At 30.9% G+C, this 22,178-nt stretch overlaps 3 protein-coding genes across 5 annotated transcripts; 2 read left to right on the top strand and 1 right to left on the bottom strand.

Moving 5' to 3' along the window:
* The first annotated feature begins 6,270 nt into the window (after positions 1-6,270).
* Positions 6,271-10,981, top strand: LOC110644730 (protein SUPPRESSOR OF GENE SILENCING 3). The gene is made up of 5 exons (XM_021797649.2): positions 6,271-6,810; positions 8,468-9,419; positions 9,532-9,832; positions 9,931-10,175; positions 10,389-10,981. Exons 1-5 carry the CDS (start codon positions 6,317-6,319, stop codon positions 10,764-10,766), a joined length of 2,370 nt encoding a protein of 789 aa, XP_021653341.2. The 5' UTR covers positions 6,271-6,316; the 3' UTR covers positions 10,767-10,981.
* Positions 10,982-12,275: 1,294 nt separating this feature from the next.
* Positions 12,276-15,918, top strand: LOC110644714 (4-coumarate--CoA ligase 1). The gene is made up of 5 exons (XM_021797631.2): positions 12,276-13,366; positions 14,225-14,423; positions 14,603-14,816; positions 15,255-15,357; positions 15,496-15,918. Exons 1-5 carry the CDS (start codon positions 12,368-12,370, stop codon positions 15,613-15,615), a joined length of 1,635 nt encoding a protein of 544 aa, XP_021653323.2. The 5' UTR covers positions 12,276-12,367; the 3' UTR covers positions 15,616-15,918.
* An 821-nt stretch (positions 15,919-16,739) lies between these two features.
* LOC110644712 (uncharacterized) lies at positions 16,740-22,150 on the bottom strand. 3 transcript variants are annotated; one of them, XM_021797629.2, is made up of 4 exons: positions 21,943-22,150; positions 21,561-21,830; positions 17,136-17,215; positions 16,740-17,013 (listed from the first exon to the last, which is right to left on the bottom strand). In XM_021797629.2, the coding sequence occupies exons 1-3, from the start codon at positions 22,148-22,150 to the stop codon at positions 17,160-17,162; spliced, it is 534 nt and encodes a 177-aa protein (XP_021653321.2). In that variant the 3' UTR covers positions 16,740-17,013; positions 17,136-17,159. The 3 variants fall into 3 exon arrangements, with proteins under 3 accessions (XP_021653321.2, XP_021653322.2, XP_021653320.2); XM_021797630.2 differs by having other exon boundaries at positions 16,740-17,008; XM_021797628.2 differs by lacking the exons at positions 16,740-17,013; positions 17,136-17,215 and adding an exon at positions 21,095-21,387.
* Between the last annotated feature and the right edge of the window lie 28 nt (positions 22,151-22,178).

The following is a 22,178-nucleotide window of genomic DNA, read 5'->3' as shown; positions in this document are numbered from 1 at the left end:
AATCCTAATTGTGTCACTTTCTCTTGAGGGTAAATTTTGTTTTTCTTAGTTCTTTTAAGTTCTTGAGGGTAAATATTATTTTATGTTAGTATTTGACATGAATTGATAATTTAATAATAATTTTTTTTTAAATTGTAAATCGATTATATATATATATATATATATATATATATATATATATATATATATATATATATATATATATATATATATAAGCAGACTTACTCATGTATATATGTTCATTTACTATTATATTGTTATTTTATATAGAATATCCTATATAGAATAACCGCTTCGTATAATTACTTCAAAAATGGACTCATAGTGGCTTATCATTTCATTTAAAATGTCATATTAAAGATTATCGTTGGACTTAATTTGATAATAATAATGTCATTATAAGATTATCGTTACTAATAAAACAAAATTCCTCACTAATACAACTTTTTAAAAATAATAAAGTTAAAATCTAAATAGTGTCTTAGGTTATTTTTTATATGCATCCAACAAGAAAATATCTTATTTGTTATCTATTATCCATAACATATGTCTATATATTCATTACTAGCATAATGCTCATGAATAATTTATAATTTTTATTTTTTAATTATATTTTATATAAGATAAATTATTATTATTATTAAATTAATTTTAAATTAAAATTTCTTTTTTATTTAATTTAATTTGAATAAATTTTTACTTGTTATAATAATAAATTTTTAATTAATTTATGATATAATTAATTAAAAAATATATTTAATTCTTTTTATATATAAATTAATAGTAGTTCCATGATTACTTATTCAAAAAATAATTTAAATTTTATGAAATTTTAATATTTTATCTCATAATTTATGTAAATCAATATTTAACTTTTATAAATTACAAAAATACATTAAATTAATAAAAAAAATCATATTATTTTAAAAATATATAAATATAATATTTTTTATTATTAATATAATAAAAAATTAAATTACTAATAATGAATTGAATTATTTAATTTTAATAATAATGAAAATATATAACATTATTATTAATTAAAAATATCATTCTATTATATTATTTTTTAAAAATACCATATCTAAGTATAATTTTTTTTTCTATGAATCTGATATATATTTTATAAAATAATTCTTTGATAAAAAAAGTTATCACTTTACATAAATTTATAATATAAAATAAATATATTTCATAAAACTTAAAAATTTAAGATATTTCCTATTAATATAATAAATATTAAAAGTACATACTATTTGTGACACCCCTTACCCGTCTATAGTGTAGCCGAACAAGTTATGCCACTCAGTGTGCCGGAGCACCAATTTATGTTTCTATTATAATTTATCCCTTTATAATTCATTTATTTTCAATTTTGATAAATCTGAATTTATCCGCAAATTTTATAAAAAATCCGGCAGAGAGGTCCCTTAGGCAAATCCTACATCGGCAAAGCACGGAGATGGTCTTGGGCTCAAAAAGTAATGATATATAAGATGAGGAAACTAATTACTAGAGGCGCCTTTTGGTGGAATGGCCTGGAGAGTCGGAAGAACTCCAAGGTTAAGCGTGCTCGCTTGAGAGAAATCCTAGGATGGGTGACTTCTTGGGAAGTTCTCCATTCCACCTATGGGACAAAACTGTGAGGCTTATGGCCAAAGCGGACAATTCCTCTAGTGGTTGGAGCCCCACCGTTACAATTGGTATCAGAGCCGCTCGCGTGTCCTCTTAGGCGATGGTGGGACAAACCTCAGCGAGGACGCTGAGTCCCGAAAGGGGGGGAGAAATGTTCCTTAGGCAAATCCTACATCGGTAAAGCACGGAGATGGTCTTAGGCTCAAAAAGTAATGATATATAAGATGGGAGAACTAATTACTAGAGGCGCCTTTTGGTGGAATGGCCTGGAGAGTCGGAAGAACTCCAAGGTTAAGCGTACTCGCTTGAGAGAAATCCTAGGATGGGTGACCTCCTGGAAAGTTCTCCATTCCACCTATGGGACAAAACCGTGAGGCTTATGGCCAAAGCGGACAATTCCTCTAGTGGTTGGAGCTCGACCGTTACACTATTTTTAAAAAAATAGATTTTATAATTTTGATACTATAATTTTAATTATTTTTAATCATTTTTATTTGTAGTTAAATTTTTTATACAATAATATTTGTAATTTATCTTTGAAATTCTACTTCTATATAAAAATATAGTTAAAAGATAATTTATGTATAAAAATATAGATATTTAATTAAAATTTAAAAATAATTATATTAAAAATTAATGATAATAAAATATGGATAATTAAAATATTAGTTATCATTACATTTGATATATAATTATAATAAAATAAAATATTCAAAGTTTAAGAAATATTAAATAACAAAATTTATAAAAAATTAATAATTAAATAAATATTAGTTAAATATATTTAAATAAATAATTTTTGAGAATGATAACTAATAAATTTTAAAAAATAATAATAAAAAAGTATAAATCAAAAAAAGATTTAAGAGTATTTAGGTAAAATAACAATACTTATGAGAAGAGAGTGTTTGATGTATATTAAATATGTCATATAACATATTATATATAGATAAAAAATGAAAGCCATTTAATTAAAAAATTAATTTATAATTAAATATTATTTAATTGAAAAACAGTAACAAATATTTAAATTTAATTTTTATAACAATAAAATACTTACTTGATTATTTCAATTAAATCGTCATAAGTTGATTATAATGATAATAATAATAATAATAATAATAAGTATTAATTAATCTGGAAAAAAGTGAAATAAAAAGAATATTAAATTATTTACATAAAAAATAATACATACTAATTATAAATAAGTCAGATATCTATATTTTATTTTTATAACTTTTTATGTAAACTACACTTTTTGTCTCTCAAATTTTTTAATAAAGATTTTATAATAAAAATAATAAAAAATATAACAATGTGATAAAAATATTTATTAAATATATAAAATAATTTAATGTTGATCAAATTATAAGATAGTTGATTATAAGATCATAAATTAATGGTTAATTTTTTTTAAACTAATGACCATCAATGACTTATTATTATTATTATTATGAAAGGTCAAATATGGCAAATAATGTTATTGTATAAATGAATTTATAAAAAATAAACAATTTCTAAATATTACATTTAATTATAAAAAGTCTTCATTTTTAAAAAATTAAATTTTAAAGAAAATAATAATTTAAATCATAAATGTTAAGGTAGTATTATAAATAATAATGATAATTAAAAGAGAAATAAAAAATTAAATAATAATTAGAATTTATAAAATAATATAAATAATTTTTAAATATTATATTTAATTACAAAATGTTTTAATTTTAAAAATTAAAATTTAAATAAAATAATAATTTAAATCATAAATATTAAGGTAATATTATAAATAATAATGATAATTAAAAGAGAAATAAAATAATAATTAGTATAAATAAGAATATTTATGATTGATTATGAGATCACAAATTAATGGTCAATTTTTTTTTAAATTAATGATCTTCAATGACTTTTTATTTTTATTATTATTATTAAAATAGTAACAAGTAGCAAATAATATTTTTGTATAAATAAATTTATAAAAAAATAATACAAATAATTTTTAAATATTACATTTAATTATAATAGATTTTAATTTTTTTAAAAATTAAAATTTTTAAAAAATAATAATTTAATTTACAAATATTAAGATACTATTATAAATAATAATGATAATTAAAAGAAAAATAAAAAATTAAATAATAATTGGTATTTATAAAATAATATAAATAATTTTTAAATATTATATTTAATTATAAAAAATTTTAATTTTTAAAAATTAAATTTTAACAATAAATATTAAGATAATGTTATAAATAATAATGATAATTAAAAGATAAATAAAAAAATTAAATAATAATTAATATAAAAAAGTATTTATTAAAGGTAAAACGTGATCAATTTTTCAAATAAAATAAAATGTTACATATCTTTTTTTAGAAATATCTCTTTGGTTAAGACCAGTGTAATGAAGGGCTTTGTGCTATTCTTAAGATACAAATTTGCAAAATGAATTCATGGGTAAATAATTTTATTTAAAAAAAAAAATTAAATTCAATATGATATATTATTAAATTTTTTTAATTAATTTTGTAGATAGATAATGTTGATTTATTGCAAAATTATCTATATAAAGAGATGGAAAAGTTTATATAATAAAAATTCATTTATGTGAGTTTTGATAAAAAAAAAATTAAAATAAAATAATAAGTCAAAATACTTGGTTCCATTTATTTGCTTTAAAAAATGTATATAATTATTTTAACACAACAAAATTTAAAACAAATTAAATGTATCCTTAAAATTATATAAAAATAGTTTTTATGCACGCTTAAATCGGGTAAAATAGGTGTGACAATTATTTTTAAACTCGATTCAACCTATATTTATCAATTTTTCTTAATTTTATTCTAATTTTAATATTATTAGGGGTGGAGATGGGGAAAATTTCCTAATCTTGAATTCCCATAATCCACCAGATGATCATATATTATTATTATTATTATTATTATTATTATTATTATTATTTAAAGAGATAAACTTATGCTATATTATAATAAATTAAAACAAAAAAGAAAAAGAAAAATTTTCGCAGGAAAATCTGCTCCACATCTGATCTGGCCTGTTGCTGTTCCTAGAATAAAAGCGTAGTTGTTCACCTAGTTTTCCTTCCAGGAAAGACAGCCACAAAAAGCTTAACCGCGTACCCTACACGACGTTGCTTGCTCGATTGTCGAAAAGCGGAACCCATGCTGGAAAAAACAATTCTTTGCTTATTATTTTTTTTATTTTTTTAAATTTATTTTTATCTACTTATTAATAATAAAAATATAAAAAATATATTTACTTATTAACAATAAAACTATATTTTTAAAATAATTATTCAGTTTAAGTTATATAAAATAATATAATTTTTTGTAATAAAAATGGCATCATTTTTTAATTAAAAAATAAATAAATTAAGAGATTAAAGTGAAATTAACCGTCCAATCATAAAACTTTGGAAAGAGACGAAAGGTGAATCCAGAACGCGTAATGGAGTCCACGACCCTACGCTGCACCGCTTGCTTGACTTGTGGAAAAGCAAGGTCTATGCGCTTTTCACTTGAAGAAGGGAGATTATGAAATTGTTAGTGACGGAATCAAAAATTAATATTAAGGTGTGAATATTTTATATATATATATATTTTATAATTAATTAGAGTTAAAAAAATTAATTTTTAAATTTTAAAAATATTTTTTATAAAATATATATTGATAAATTTATTTTTAATTATGATATTAATTATTCAATTTGATTTATAAATAAATTATAATATAATTTTTGTTAAAAATGACATTATTTTTTATTAAACCATAATTGAAAGCCAAAACTTTAGTAAAATGTAATTTAAAATTATTTTCTAAATTTAAAAAAAAAAAATTTCAATTCACCCTTTAAAAATTGACATTGTAAACGAAAAAATTATATTTTTTTAGTTTTCTTATAAATTTTTTCTATAAATTATCCTAATTTTTTTCGTAGTGAACAAGTCTTAGCCCAAAACGCTTAACCCCTCAATGAAGTCGTCCAAAGAAGAGAGGAGGCAATTGCCATGATAATAAGACGAGAGAGAGTTGATCTCTAATAAGTGTCCAGGTGTGTCAATTCTTATAAATCTTTTTTTTTTTTTTAAAGTAAAAATGAATACACGTTAATGGACCATACTTTAAAATTATGATATTTTTAAAGGAATTTTTTTGATCATATAAGTTTAAAGACAAACATTTTATTAAAATTATGAAAATTTTATTTATATGCACTAGCACTTATGAGCCACATACGCATTTATCCACAAGTAATATGGGTCATCTTAGTGATTGTTCACGTAGATTCCAGAATTTTCCTTATTGTTTCGAGTAGATTCCAGAATTTTTCCTGATTAACATAAAATAAAATATAGGAAAGAGACAAAACGCTAACCACCTAACAGAAGGAACCTGACCCTACAGGTCTACACAACACTGGTTGACTGGAAAAGCAGAACCTGTAAGTACAAAAGAAATAACTCCTCAACGAAGTTGTCCAATTAGAGACAACTGAGATGGCAACTTCCATGATGAGAGGAAGAAGAGAGAACTGATATGAGAGGGCAACTTCCATGACAAGTTCTTGGTTAGTCTTTAAATACAGGTTAAATGGACTAGTGTCTTTACTCAGAAAAGAGATCAGACTAAAACAACCCACAAAGATTGATTTTGAAAAATGGAAATAGCCCAAGCCTTTGATCTTTTTCCTCTAAATGATGCCCACTTCCGACCTTTCTTGGGCAAAAATGAAGAAGATGAGACTATGCTACTCTTAGATGCTGCATTTGCAGAAGAATTGCAGTTCCAGGAGGCTTTGAAGGCCTCTCTGATCACTTGTCAAATGCCAACTTCTGGGACAAGTGCCAAGCCATCGGTTCATGTGGAAGTAAGAGGAGAATCCTCTATGGGTTTCTGCGAAAATTGCCTGGGGAAAAAAGAAAATGATCAGCTGATCAAGAATGGGAACTGTCGTCACCCAATTTGCTTGGAATGTATAAGCAAGCATGTGGAGGCAAAGATCAAATTGGGCATGAAGACTTTTACATGTCCAGGCTTAAACTGTGAATGTGTCTTACAATTGGAGACATTTAAGAATGTTCTCTCGAAGGATGTGCTCAACCTGTGGGAAAAGGCACTGTCTAGGCAGCTGGTTCCAAAACTTACTTGCAGGTCAGTGCATTTTATAGTTGAAAATGCAGCATTTACTTGGGTTGGTTTTTGGTGTTGGTAGTGATGTTAATTAGTATCGTTTTATTCGGATGAGCTAGATCTTGTTGATGATGATTCTTAATTAAGTTGTTCTAACTTCATTAGCCACTAAAATGATAATGCTTCAACTTTTACTAACAATTTGAAACATTAGATGAATATGTTGGATTTTTGTGACGTGAAATTGTTTGTAAATATGTGAAAGAGAAAATGAAGTGAAAGAAATTCTCAATGATGGAGAGAATGCATCGAAACCATATTTGACGTATGGCATTTTGCTTGGTCAATATTGGTGGCATTATTTTGCTGGCAGCCACTGGCTGCCAACATGTATTCACATCAAATAACAGTCTGTTCTTTTAATTGTATATCTTGGCTATAAGTAGATATTCACTTCATGGCATGGAGGAAATGGAGTGATTTTAGTAGAGCCATTAGGCTCTCCCTTCCATGTTTGAGTGAAAGCGTTTTTTTTTTGTATTCCCTTTGTGGGTGGATAGACTTAGGGAACTCCTGCTGAACATTGGGTTAAGGGTAGGTAACTATGAGTGTGATCTCTTAAACTCTTACCCTTAGTATCTTGGTGTTGAGAATAGTTATTTAGTGCCTGTTTGACATTGAGTTTAGAGAGTCAAAATTATATTTCTGAATAAAAGCACCGTTTTAAATGTTGTAGAAAAAAATAATTTAAAAAAAAACTGTTTTGTAATTTTAGTATTTCTATAGATAAAACTTATCAAATTTAATTTTAAATTATTTTTAATACTCTTTAACTAATATTTTTAAAAAAGTAATTTTCTCAACAGCAATTTTAAAAGCAATGCCAATAGGCCCTTAGGATTTTCTACTCTCAATTGGGGTGGACGCAAGTGTGGGAAAAATATCTTGTACCCTGTAATCTCCATGTTTATAGTGATATACTATCGTCTTAACCTCGTGAACATCGACTAAATGTATGAAGCAAGTAAAAATCTGTTTTCATAAGAGATTCCACCACAACTATTACAAATTTATGCTTCTTTTGTTACAAGAAAGTAGTGCTAGAAGGGCGACTTTGTCATAACAAATTGAAATTTAAATAACTTGCTTCAAGTAATTTTGGAAGTGATCAAATAAATTCTGTTGTTAGGTGTTCAAATGTAAATATTTTCTTGTGTTTGGAACTGAATAGATGTGGAATTCATTCCAGTTTGCAAATGAATTTTATGTAGAATTCATTTATAAATAAATTCTCATGTTTGCTGTGTTATATATTATTACAGAGGATTTATTTCAAAGTAGATAGAACATACATCTAGCTTAGAAATCAATTGCAAAATTAGCAAAATTTAGTTTAAATGAAATCATTTTCAAAAAATTGAAGATATAGCATCCAACAACATTATCAAATATGGATTTACGAATGTATTTCATAAAGTTTATAATAACTCATTCATTCCTAAACATCAAGAGTAAAGAAAATCTAGTACCACTCATAGTTCTTGAACCAACAAGTTCATATTATTTCTTTTGCTTTCACAATGTTAAGTTGAACAGATTGTTCTGCATTCTTTTGTTCTGTTTCATTGGCTATTATATATCTAAATTTGACTCAATTTCATTCTAAACAATGGTACAGAAAAGGATTGTATGCGAAGACAGGTTCAGAAAATGGCAATGGAAAGCATTTCACTGCTGGAACCAGTAAAATCCTATCACCACCAGAGGTGAAAAAAATTGTGCAGTTTAGTCACCACATAGCAGGTACTAATGATTCTGCAGAGGCTGATAACGAGCAGATAGTTCCTAAAAGGAAGTATGAGGAGACAACTTCAAGCAATGTGCCAAATAAATTTCTTTTGCCGCTCAGAGAGGTTCGACCAGTGCTTCACCACAAATATAATTCTCATTCTGTATTATCAGTCAGCAGAGAAAACGAAGGGACCAAATCAGCTTCTAGCAGTCTCAAGGACATGCCTGCAATATTTGATGATATCCCTCCTATGGGACAAAGATTGAATAGGCAACATAGTAATGGTTCTAGTCCATGGAAGGGTTCAGGAGAAGGCCAAGAAAAAGTTGCAGACGATGTAGAGAAATTTGAAACTGCTTTTTCTGGTGCTGCTACTGCTGCAGACACTGATCATGGTAGTGACTCTGATACATTGCCTGATACTGATGACTATGATTCCGAAGCAAGTCCAAGGAGCCCTGAGAGTTGCAAGAAGAGCAAGTGGTTCAAGAAATTTCTTGAGGGATTGGAATATTTGAGTGTAGAGGAGACCAATGACCCAGCTAGACAGTGGCACTGTCCAGCATGTCAATATGGTGCAGGTGCCATCAAACAGTACTTAGGCCTGCAGAACCTGATCAAGCATGCCAAAACCAAAGGGTCGACAAGAGTGAGGCTCCACCAAGAGCTTGCACAACTGTTGGAAGAGAAGCTGCATCAGGCAACTTCTGCTGCTCTAGGAGGTGAAGCATGTGGTAAATGGAAAGGTCTGAAAGAAGAAAAGAAGGATCATGAGATAGTTTGGCCTCCTATGGTTATCATTACAAATACATCGCACAAAAAGAACGAGTACAATAAGGTGAGATTTGTACTTTTCTCATTCACAAGTAGATATTTAAGTTCTTTGTGAAGATATAATGATCCAGTTACTAATTAGCTGTTGGTTGAATCGATGGAATCGTGAATTTCAGTGGATTGGTATGACAACTCAACAGCTGCTGGACATGTTCAGCACAGACGATGCTGTTGTCAAGGTTCAACACTTCTACAATTCAAATGGACATTGTGGGAGGAGTATTTTGATTTTTGAGAGCTCACTGAGGGGTTATTTAGAAGCAGAGTTGCTGCATATGTATTTTGCAGAGGAAGGAACAGGTAGAAATGCTTGGAATAGTCGGCCAGTCTACTTCCTACCCAGTGGGGAGCGCCAACTTTATGGTTACATGGCAGTGAAAGAAGATGTGGACACCTTCAACCAGTACTATTCGAAAGGTATATATTGATATATGCTCGAATGGATATTAATCAATATTATTTTAGAGGACAAAGAACATGTAAGAGAGATATAATTCTGCTGCAAAATTAATCAGGAAAGCCTAAGCTAAAATATGAGATGAGATCCTACCAAGAAATGGTGGTGAACAGAATCAGGCAAATGAGTAAAGACAACCTTCAGCTTCCCTGGTTGCAGAACAGAGTCGTTGAGCAACAAAATCATGCAAAAGACCTTGAAGAATCCAATGGCATGTTGAAGGTGAAGCTAAACAACGTAACCAGGGATATGGAGATCTTGAGACGAAAAGCCAAACAGCAGCATGAGCAGGACACGGAAGAGGTAACTCTTTCCAAATGCAAATGAACTTATGCCTTTCTAATTAAGAAAGCTAAAGCTGAACTCTAAGCCTTTTTAAAAAAAAAAAAACTCCTTATATTGCTTCTAATTTTGCTCTATTACAGTCTACCAAAAGTATTGTTTCTTGAAGTGATATTTGCTATTTTATCATGAATCATCTCTATTTTGACTGAACATAACAATCCATTTGCTTAGATGGAATCTCTAGAGCAATTTTACAAGGACCAAATCAAAACCATTCTTGAAGCAAGAAAAGAGAACGATGGGGACTTTGAGAATACACAGCAGAAGGAAGTGCAAGAAAATGCAGAGCAATCAAATGCAAATTCTTCAAACAGAAATGATTTCATAAAGAACCCGGAGAAAGAAAAAGGAGGGGTGGCAGAGAGCCATAAGCCAATAATACCAGAAGAGGTCGGTAGAGCTCCCATTGCAAGGGAGGAGACAATGTTCCCGGCAGTGATGAGAAGGAGACTCCAACCCATGCCAGTTCCTAGAGATGAAAAACGCCTAGCGCACTTGGCAAAGGCAAGAGCCTCAATTTTAAGGAGAGAGCTCATCATGGCAGACTAATAATGTCAAGTCTTAAACCATTAGGTGTTCAACTGATGATTTGTGTAGTTTGCAAATTGTATTTGCGGTCGTGTTCTTATTTAAAACCAAAAGATAATATTAATCTCTATATAATTATATGTATATGTGAATTTGTATTGTGCTGCACCTGCAGTTGTATCTCCCAAGTTTTGGAGTCCCTTCCCCCTTTTAAAGAAGCATTGGATTTGTTTTAATGTGTCCTAGTTTATTCATGTTTTATCCTTTTTTATTTAATTTGAGAAGATCCATAAATTGTTACTGAAATCTCAATAAGTTTATCGCAGGGTGGTTTAAGACTTTGTAAAATATACTTGGAAAGAAAGGCCATATGTGTTTCCTTCTAAAAAGATATGACATGTAATGATTGATTGTTCGGTACGCCTGTGCTCGGTATACATGAATTCTCACTCTACATTTACGTGGAGTTTATTCTTCTTAATTCATAAAGAGCTCATATTTTTATGAGTAATAAAGCATTACACTCAATGTATGCAATAATCTTTCAATTCTCATTCCTCATTCTTTCAACATGGCATCTTGCTTCTACTCAACGTGCAAATTATAATGAGATTCTTTAAAAGGATAACTTTGGAAAAAGAAGATTAAACTCCTGACTCTAAAGTTTGGAGGCACATGTTTATAGGAATCACATATATTTATAATTCATACACATTTGGACTAGGCCAGTTGATTCTCTTTTTTTATTTATTATTTTTTCTTTTATTGAATTTTCATACTTGGTGTGTTTGAAAGTGCAGCCGCCCACTAGATCAAATCATATACAATTAGAAACTCATAAAGAATTCAACTATATTTATCCAAGAAACAGATTCATGCAGGCCAAACACTAAGTTCACCAACCACAGGTCCACAGCCCCATCTATAGTGTAGTTTAGTGTCGTACCCACATGGATACAGCTATTTCCTCCATTAAGAAAAGCCGATCTTCCCATCCCAAGAATCAAAATTTGGTAAATTTTGTAAATTTCCAATCCATTCCATCTCTAATGACTTGGGCTGGGCTCTATGCTGAATCTATCAAGTATCAAGAATTGGGATAAACAGGAAAAGAAAAACCCAGATTGCCGTTGGTGCAGTAGTAGGTGAAGGGCAATAGTCCAAAATGGCTGACAAATTTTGCCCAACAAAAAATGGACTGATGTTTGGCGGTAGGTAAAATAAAAAGACAAATTTCAGAAAAATAAAAGAAAAATAGAGGCCATTAAGCCACCTCACTCTGTCTTTCAGGTCAACCTCCCAATCTTCTCTCAACCAAAACTATGGACCCCACCAATAATAATCCTTTCTCACCAACCCAGCTCCACAATATTGTCTTCCTCATTCACCAAACCCAACCTTTTCTTTTTTTTAATCTCTTTTTCTTTTTCCAATTTACTCTACAACATTTCCATAATCCCCATCTTCTCCTTTCACCAACCCTCCTCAACATCTTTGCCCACCAAGCGTCTCTCTATATCAGCATCAGCAATTTCCCCCTTCTTTCTCAGGGGGAACTCCAGCCTTCCAAAACAGAGTCAGAGCTCCCTCATTCCTTTCATCATCTCTTGCAACTTCTCACAATGGAAACCAAAGTCACAAAGCAACAAGAGGAGACCATATTTCGCTCCAAGCTTCCTGACATCTACATCCCCAAGCACCTTCCTTTACATTCCTACATATTTGAGAATATTTCTAATCACTCTTCGCGGCCCTGTTTGATTAATGGCGTCACTGGTGATGTCTACACCTACGCTGAGGTCGAGCTCACCGCACGCAGAGTCGCCTCCGGGCTAAACAAGCTCGGGGTTAAACAAGGCGAAGTTATAATGCTTTTGTTACATAACTCTCCGCAGTTTGTTCTTTCCTTTCTTGGAGCTTCCTATCGTGGAGCCATTGCCACCGCTGCCAATCCTTTCTTTACTCCTGCTGAGATAGCCAAGCAAGCTAAGGCCTCTAACTCGAAACTCATAATCACACAGGCTGCTTATGCTGATAAAGTCAAGGATTTAGCCAGTGATCATGGTATTAAAATCTTGTGTATAGACTCTGCTCCTGACGGTTGCTTGCACTTCTCGGGGCTGTCAGAGGCCAATGAGATAGACATGCCTGACGTCGACATCAGTCCTGAGGACGTGGTGGCGCTGCCTTATTCATCGGGGACGACCGGATTGCCAAAAGGAGTGATGTTAACCCACAAGGGACTGGTCACCAGCGTGGCTCAACAAGTTGATGGAGATAATCCCAACTTGTATTTTCGTAGCGAAGATGTGATCTTATGTGTGCTTCCCATGTTCCATATCTATGCTCTGAACTCGATCATGCTTTGCGGGTTGCGAGTTGGGGCGGCCATTTTGATTATGCCAAAGTTTGATATTGGTGCCCTGTTGCAGCTGATACAGAAGTATAAGATTACAATTGCTCCGATTGTGCCACCCATAGTTTTGTCCATCGCTAAGTCCCCGGATACCGATAAGTATGATTTGTCGTCGATAAGGATGCTCAAGTCAGGAGCAGCACCGCTAGGGAAGGAGCTTGAAGATTCTGTAAGAGCAAAGTTTCCTCAAGCTACACTTGGTCAGGTATGTCCCCTCTTCATTTTTGCTTACCATTGGAGAATTTATTCATTACAAACCTTATATATATATATATATATATATATATATATATATATATATATATATATATATATATATATTATTATTATTATTATTATTATAGTAACATTTATATATGATGGATTATAAATTTAAGACATAAATAATAATAATATAGTATAAGGATTATATATATATATATATATATATATATATATATATATATATATATATATATATATATATATATATATCAAATCGAGACAATCAGAGAATTTCTACCATAACTTTGTCTTCTAGAAAGTAAAATTTACTTTGTTAATTACTAACATGAAATGAATTGATAAATTCTAATGTAACGGTGAAAAAAATAAAGCACACAAAGTAATCATAGAAAACATTAATAAAAAAAAATATTGTAGAAAATGGAGCATTTATATGAATCCTTAATTAATTAATTAATAATTATTGTATGCGAAAATATTTAGGTGAAGATCCAGATCCACCTAAGTAATATAGCATTTATCTTTTAATTATATCCTTAGCTTGGTCCCCTATCATGATGCCTAGCTACCCATTTGTGCCTTTGAAGAGAAAAAAAAATTATTTTAATTTTACCTTGTACTCCGTTTATTTCACAATATTTTCTAATATTTTTTTTAATAAAAATAATAATGAAACAATTAATTAATATAATAGTATTAATAGAATATCAACAAAAATATTAATAGACGGTCTTAAATATTCGTACAAAATTATTTTTTTATTATGGTTTAATTTGAAATGGTTAATATAATGATGTGATCAGTGGGAAATTAATAATTAATTGTTTAATTTACACAGGGATATGGGATGACAGAGGCAGGGCCTGTGCTAGCCATGTGCTTGGCGTTTGCCAAGGAGCCCTTCGATATAAAACCAGGGGCTTGCGGGACTGTGGTCAGGAATGCTGAAATGAAGATCGTTGACCCTGAAACCGGAGAGTCCCTGCCAAGGAATCAGCCTGGAGAGATTTGCATTAGAGGAGATCAAATCATGAAAGGTATAATAATTAATATCTTAATTATGAACTTGAACCTGATCAACAAATTGAAAAGAAAATTCACTTACCAATAGAACTAATCCTGGAATTATTGCAGAAATTAATGTAATAGACAAAAGATAATTTTGAAAATTAATGATGAAATGAACTAAAATGGATACTTTTGTCTATGTTTTCAGGATATCTTAATGATCCCGAGGCCACAGCAAGAACCATAGACAAACAAGGATGGTTGCACACAGGCGATATTGGATTTATTGATGATGATGATGAGCTCTTTATTGTGGATAGATTGAAGGAAATAATCAAGTACAAAGGATTTCAAGTCGCCCCTGCCGAAATCGAAGCCTTGCTGCTAGCCCATCCTGAAATATCTGATGCTGCTGTTGTTGGGTATGTGCAAAACTCCCTATAATATTAATTTTATTATCAATAGTCGCGTAGTGGACTGCATAATTTGTAATATTAGAAATCAGGGGTTCTAGCCAAGGATTCGTTCGGTTCCTGAATTGGACCAGGTCAAACTTGAAATTATATCCGCATTTCAGTCCATTTCATATCATTTAAATAAATTTGGCAGCTTTAGATAGTGTTATATGAATCAAATCATTTTCAAATCGAAATTGAATCGAATCAAAACTGAACTGAAATCAATTAGAAATTGAAATTGATTGGAACGGTGACCAACTGGTCCAATTCCAGTTCATCCCTTTTTCATACTTTAAACCACTGGTTCCGGATTAGAATCGGCCTAGACTGAGTTCAACCCATCATGTTCTGATTTACAGAAAAAATTGATATGATCCCAATTTCTTTTTTTTCGATTTTCAGAACGAAAGATGAGGGTGCTGGAGAAGTCCCAGTTGCATTTGTAGTAAGATCAGACAAGTCCCAGATCACTGAAGATGATGTTAAGCAGTACATATACAAACAGGTAAATTTTACTTCTCTCTCGTGGGTCCATTGAATTATTATATCAATGACCATTTTTTTCAGGGACACTTTATTTTTTATTATTTTTTTAATCATGTTTGCTAATTGGTGACGGATGGATTGCTACATGATGATGCAGGTGGTGTTTTACAAAAGAATAAGTCGTGTATTCTTCGTAGAAGCCATTCCAAAGGCACCATCAGGCAAGATCTTAAGGAAAATCCTGAGGGAAAAATTGGCAACTGATTTTCCAAAATAAACTTGCAGACAATGCTTGAGAACGTCCCTCTGTTTTAAAATTGGAAGGGAACGTCTACGGATGATGCCTGGGTGAAAACAAGATAGTGAAACATATAGATTTGTTCTAAACAGAAATGTTTATGTAATCAAATACAAGATGTCAAGCTCTTCCATGTATGTTCATTTATATCTTGTAAAAAAATAAAAAAAAGACTCTCTTGCTAACTACCTCATGATGTTATATTGTTTTCTTTCTTTTATTAAAAGCTTTGTTTAAATTGTTGAATGAGAAAATTTTAAGTTCCATGACTCAGTTTGCTTCTCTTGCTTTTTGCTACTGACAAAAGGAAAATCTAAGCCAGATAACCTCACAATGCTTTACTTGAAGAAGGCAATACTTAAGCAACTTTGCTCAACCATTGCTCTGGTGTTGGCCCTATACATGCTGCTTTTAAGTGATTATTTGGCATTGAGATTTTAAGGTTAAAATTGTTTTTTTGAAAAAAAAAAATTACTATTAAAAAAAATTATTTTACTATTTTAATATTTTAATTATTAGAACTTATTAAAATTTAATTTTAAATATTTTTAATTAATATATTAAAAAATATATTTTTTTAATAATAATTTCAATAATAATACCAAATAGACCCCCAAAACGTGCTCTTGTGTTTTATCCTCAAGCCTAGCGCTAGCTCGGCTTACTTCAACTGGTTGGGCTTTAGTGCTAAGTTTGGCTCAAGCCCACTTCAGTTTTCTACATTTATTTTAAATTTTTCCCATAAAAAATTATACAAAATTACAGGAATTGCACAAAAAATTCCTTAAAATTCACAATTTTATTTTCATAGAAATTTAAAATTTTTAGAATATTACAGAGACTTTCATTTTCAAGTCATGTATGCCCTGAAACATAAAATTTATACCACATCAATCCCTTCTTAACACAATATGAGTTCGACGATTCTTATTTGACGTCCACATTATAATACTAACTAAAATTCACGATTCAAACTCATAAAATTTAAAGAAAAAAAAGTCAATGCAATTACATAAATTGTAAAATGCATGAAGACTTGTGATTTTCTTTTGTCATGCCAAGAAAGAACTTGTGTACTAAATATCTTCACACTGCGACGCAAGTGATAATACTAGCAAATATAAAAATTAAGTTGATTCTCATTCACATGCAGATATAATTTCAAAGAGATGTACCAAAGTGTTAATTGTTTTATTAATGTACCTTTGAAATGAAATTTTAAGCGCCTTTGGATAGAGTTCCCCCTTGCACATTAAGAGCCATTTGTTTCAGCATATTATTTTGGGGGATTCTCAGCAGTAGGCAAGGCAAACCCCTATAACACAGGCAGTTGAAGTCCGCTGCTACAAATGCAAATCCAACTATAAACCAGCTATCCTGAAAATGTGGTGAATAATTTAGGTTCCATAGTCAATATGAACATGCTTAAGTTGACATACAACAAATTATCCCATCACAACCAAATTATCAAGCAAGTCAATGAGTAGAACAACGGCTACCTTCCAATCTTCCACAACTGAGATTCACGGGCACTTAGCTTTCTCCAATAATTCTTGCAATTCTCCACTCTTGTATGCATCTAGAGGGGGAAAAAAAAAAACACTTTAGTGAAAAGTCAAATTTTGATATTAAATACAAATAATTGTAAATATAGTAACATTTGTGTACGCAGATCAAGCAGGCATACTATGCCAATTATTTTCAATGTAAACTGTAATAAACTGTAAGATTGTAGTAAAAACACAATTCAAACTCAATTAAATAAGCTTCCAAAGATTGTCATCAAGCAATAATTATATGAAGACAAACAAAGATAGGATGGCATGTGAGTCAGCACCTTTATCCTAGACACCATGTAAATAAATAGCATAAACTTCTCAGAATATAACCAACTTAATAAATGTTGAAAATTTGATTTTAAATAATTAGAACTTAATAAATTAGATCTATTTATTTATTTATTTATATTTATAGGTTTTAATTTAATTAATCTATATATATATTTAATTAATTTTTTAATTGTCCACTAGTTGAATCATTAACTCAGTGGTGGGACTATTGACCTATTAAACTAGTCCTTCTACAGGATCAACATTCGGACTAGGTTTAATAACACTAAAAGTTAGCATTGTTCACACTTCACATGATATGCCACCATTGACTTCAATCTTAGATTTAATGCCATGAGATGCTTCATACCAACAATACAAAGCCCCACTTCTATAAATGAGGAGAAACATTATTGAGATGTGACGGATATTTTATATCCCCTGAGAAATGAAAAGGCCAGGCAAAACTCTGCTAAATTCCTTACATGGAACAATTTGCCTTCATCCCACAAACTTAATAGCCATGAGGCTACGAATAAAACAGTATTTCCCAATATCAAAATTCAAAAGGTTTCAACATGTGATGAATAGGAATGTTTATCAAATTAGGTTCTTAAGATGAGGTAGTAGTTATGGTATTACAGCAAGACAGAGGATTATATACATGTTTTAGGTCATGCATTCAGGTATCTTGTATGGTAAGGAATGAACAAGCTAAGTCCATATTTTGTGTATCCTCTCAACTCCCAAAAGATTTCAGGAGCTGGGCTTAATTATAAGACCTCTCTAATTTCATGCCACAGATATTTTCACATTAGGTACAAGTTCATAAGCATACTGAGGGAACAGGGGTTACTGTATGCTCTCCCTCTCTACACACGCACACATGCACATGTACTTGCATACAAATTATTTACACATTTTTAATACCTTAAAGGCAGATACAAATACACATGTAGCGGATATAACCAACATAATTTAATTTGTTTAAATCTTGAAACTTGGATTACGGCATAGATTGATTTCATCATACAAAGGAGACATTAAAAAGAACACAATTACTTATTAGATATGAATAAAACAGGGGAACAATATTCAATATAAGGCATTATCAGGTGTAATATGTATCTTGCCTCTTTAACGGCAGTTAGACTCATCAGGAACCTGTAGGGGAAGTACCTAGCTGATTGGGCGAAATTACAATCACAGACATCACTGTCCACATTTCTTCTTCAGGTTCTTTCCTTTGGAAGCCACTTTGATACACCCAGAGTATTGCAACAAATGAATGAATGACAGCCACGTACCATGAGTGTTTTATGCTTGACTAACGAATGAATGACACATATCCCTAAATGTTTTACACTTGTGGTATGTGGCAGTCATTTATTTGTTTGGTGCAATGCTCTGGGCGTAGTAAAGAATTTTCCCTTTCCTGAACCATCATTCTAAATAGGATATGTAAAATTTCACATGCCACTCAAATTTTTTAACACAGCATCTTGAATTCACTTAATATTCAATTATTCATTGTACACCTAAACAAATTGATTCTGCTGTCTAAGATTATGTCAGGATTACAGTTTGTACCTCAAATACAACAACAACAACAATAATTAAGTTTTAATTAACTAGAGGGTCAATTTCAGTTTTGTTGGGCACCAAATGCACATCAATATTCAGGAAATAATGTGAAGTCAAAGATGAAGGAGTGGAAGCGTGATTATTAGACATTAGAACCTTGAATTTCAAAAATTATTTCTAAGGTTACATGCACCATACCAAGTTTCTTATGAACCTAATAAATTTTCAATGCCCAATTGCATACCAAAACATATTTTAGCATGCATTAAAATTTCATTTATCATTAAAGATTATGAATTAACATTTAATTCAATTAAACCCTAACTAAAAGAGGGATTTTTAGGTACTAACCTCTTGATGCACAATTGATGCAATCTTAGGATGTTCTTAGGACCTCAAATGTTGTCCCTCTAGTTTGTCCACCACAAGCACACACCAAAGTAGCAATGACAGCCCCTAGATTGGCTTCTCAAGCCTTGTCAACCAATTATAAGATGGGGTTTATGCTTTGTGAAGGTTGTATGAATGTATTGGGTGTTATAAACACTTTCTAATAATTTAATTCAAGAGGAAATCTAAGTTTTTCCCTTTGAATCAATTGAGAAATAGAAGAAGAGATGAAGACACCATGTTGCCGTCCCATATGAGAGAAAAGAGAGAGTGTGGCTGATTTTTCTTTATAACCTCTCTTTATATACTTAGGTCAAACCCTAACTCCCTTGCCACATGTCATCTCAAGTTCCATTTAAATCATAATATGTGGTCTTCCATCATAGGAAGACAAGTGGCAAGATCATATAGTGCCACGTGTCACCATCTCATGGTGCCACGTGTCACCATGTGAAAAGACCAATTTGCCATTACTTTTTAATTTGAGTTCTCAACTCAAAATTATAATTTCTTCTCTTTCAATTAATTTATATCAAATATAAATTAATTAATTAATTAATCTCTATTAATTAATTTCTCATAATTAAATTCATATTTAATCAATTTAAATATAAATTTAATTTATACTATACATCCAATAATCTAGATTTGATTTCAAGTCATGCTAGAGACTTTGCAATCTTATTGCAAGGCAAACCTCTTTAATTAATTAATTAAACTCTTTAATTAATCAATTAAATCACATTTTATTTGTGTAGATGTGTGACTTACTAGGCTCATTACTTATTAGCAATGAGAAATGATATTAACTCTTAATATCATTAAAACTCTTTCTTACAGTAAATGATTTCTCTAAATCATTTCAGGCATCTCATAGACCATGGTTGACATCTAGTATAGTATGCCATGGCCACCCAATCAGTAATAAGAAATACCTTAAATGAACCTTCAATCATATGTTACCATGCACTAGAATCTCTCCATTACAAAATCCCAATTCGAGCTGGAGTCATGGTCAATGTCAAACTCCATTTGCTATGATCATTATGTTCTCTTTTAATTCCAGTTCTTGATTAATTAGATTTTCTTGTCAGAAACTTTTTCTAACTAAATCTGTCTGTCCTGAACATCAAGAATAATTAAATGAATATAGGATTTTATTCCTATTTATTTAGAGTAACGGATTCCATCTTGATCAACAGCTATAACTAGTAGGAGCCAACACATGCCCATATACCCATACACAGTACAAGTATGAAAACAGTATCAAACTCAAATCACCTATATACAAGATAACTGTGTTATCTCAGGTCTAAAGATTATATGCACTGATATAATATATGACAATGCATTGACAAGAGTAAACTCCATGTGCTTGTCATAAGCGTCACTGGTTCGACCTACTTATCATGTATAAGTACCTATCATGTTTGTTATGTGGCAGAGACTCACTACTCCATCTTATTTATATCTCATATAAATACCTTGAGAACAAACATGATTACAATCTTTCTGGATAAGTCATGTATTTTGTGAAGTATCATCGATTGTGAACCAATTTATGATACTTTGTGCTAGAAATAATTTCACTCATATTCTTAACAACTTAAGAATAGAATTTCTAACAAAATATTAATAGAACTTTTCTATTACTATTTATGTAAATGGAGAAGTGAAATTGCCTTTTATTAATAAGATATGTACAATATACATACAAAATGATATGCTCTAGTGCATACTACTAACAAAAGAATGAACAAAAAATAATGCATCTCTCAGTGCAGGCTATTCTACACTGAACAACCATATAATAGATTCAAAATAGTCCCTATTGACATGTCAGTAACACACACTGAAATTCTCCATGAACGCACAAACTTCTGTGCAAGAATGGAGTCTTTGTTGGCCAAAAAGTAGCAATTGACTCTTTTTGATGGCCAGCAATGATCTAAATAGCCAAAAAAATTAACAGCAATTAAAATCTACTCATATAAAACCTTCAAGTATTTTGACTGCATAAAGGAAGCAAACCACATTAACACAAAACTCACAAGCAACATTCCAAATGGGGCAGTAACCATTTTCCAGCATGATTAAAATTGCAACTAAATCTGAACTTACCAACAGTGATATCACAGCCACCGAAAAACTCTCCATCTATATAAAGTTGAGGAAAGGTTGGCCAATTAGAGTACTCCTTCAATCCTTGACGCAGAACTTCATTCTCCAGAATGTTAATTGTTTCATAAGGGACACTCAACGAATTCAATATTTGCACTACAGTGTTTGAAAATCCACACTGAGGAAAATCCTTAGTACCCTTCATAAAAAGAACAACTTTCTGCGACGTAACAACTTTATCCAGCGTAGTCTTCAGCTCAGGAGACAACGCTGCAGCCACAAATCGTCAAATCAAGAAGCAGAAAATAAAAATCCAGAAAGGAACCTACTATACTCTATAGCTGAGGGAAGAAGAAAAACTAGAAGAGATGTAGAGGAATACCGCAGCGGACGGAGGCTATCCTAGAGGGGCTGGAGTTGAATCTGAAAGCCAGGTTACCAGGTACAGTGGAGCGGCGAGGGAAGGAGAGAGAGAGGGAGTGAGAGCAAGAGTTCAGAAGTGGAGGAGCAGCCGATGTGATTTTGGTCGGCGAGGAAGAATATGGTGTTGTGATTCTCGGTGATAGCGAGAACAGAGATTGCGGCGCCATGGTAGCTGAGCTCACCAGTCACCACACA

Source organism: Hevea brasiliensis, chromosome 6 (genome assembly GCF_030052815.1).
Source record: "Hevea brasiliensis isolate MT/VB/25A 57/8 chromosome 6, ASM3005281v1, whole genome shotgun sequence".
In the NCBI taxonomy this organism is placed as follows: domain Eukaryota; kingdom Viridiplantae; phylum Streptophyta; class Magnoliopsida; order Malpighiales; family Euphorbiaceae; genus Hevea; species Hevea brasiliensis.
The sequence above is the reverse complement of the archived record's forward strand: the minus strand, read 5'-3'. Positions and strand labels throughout refer to the sequence as shown.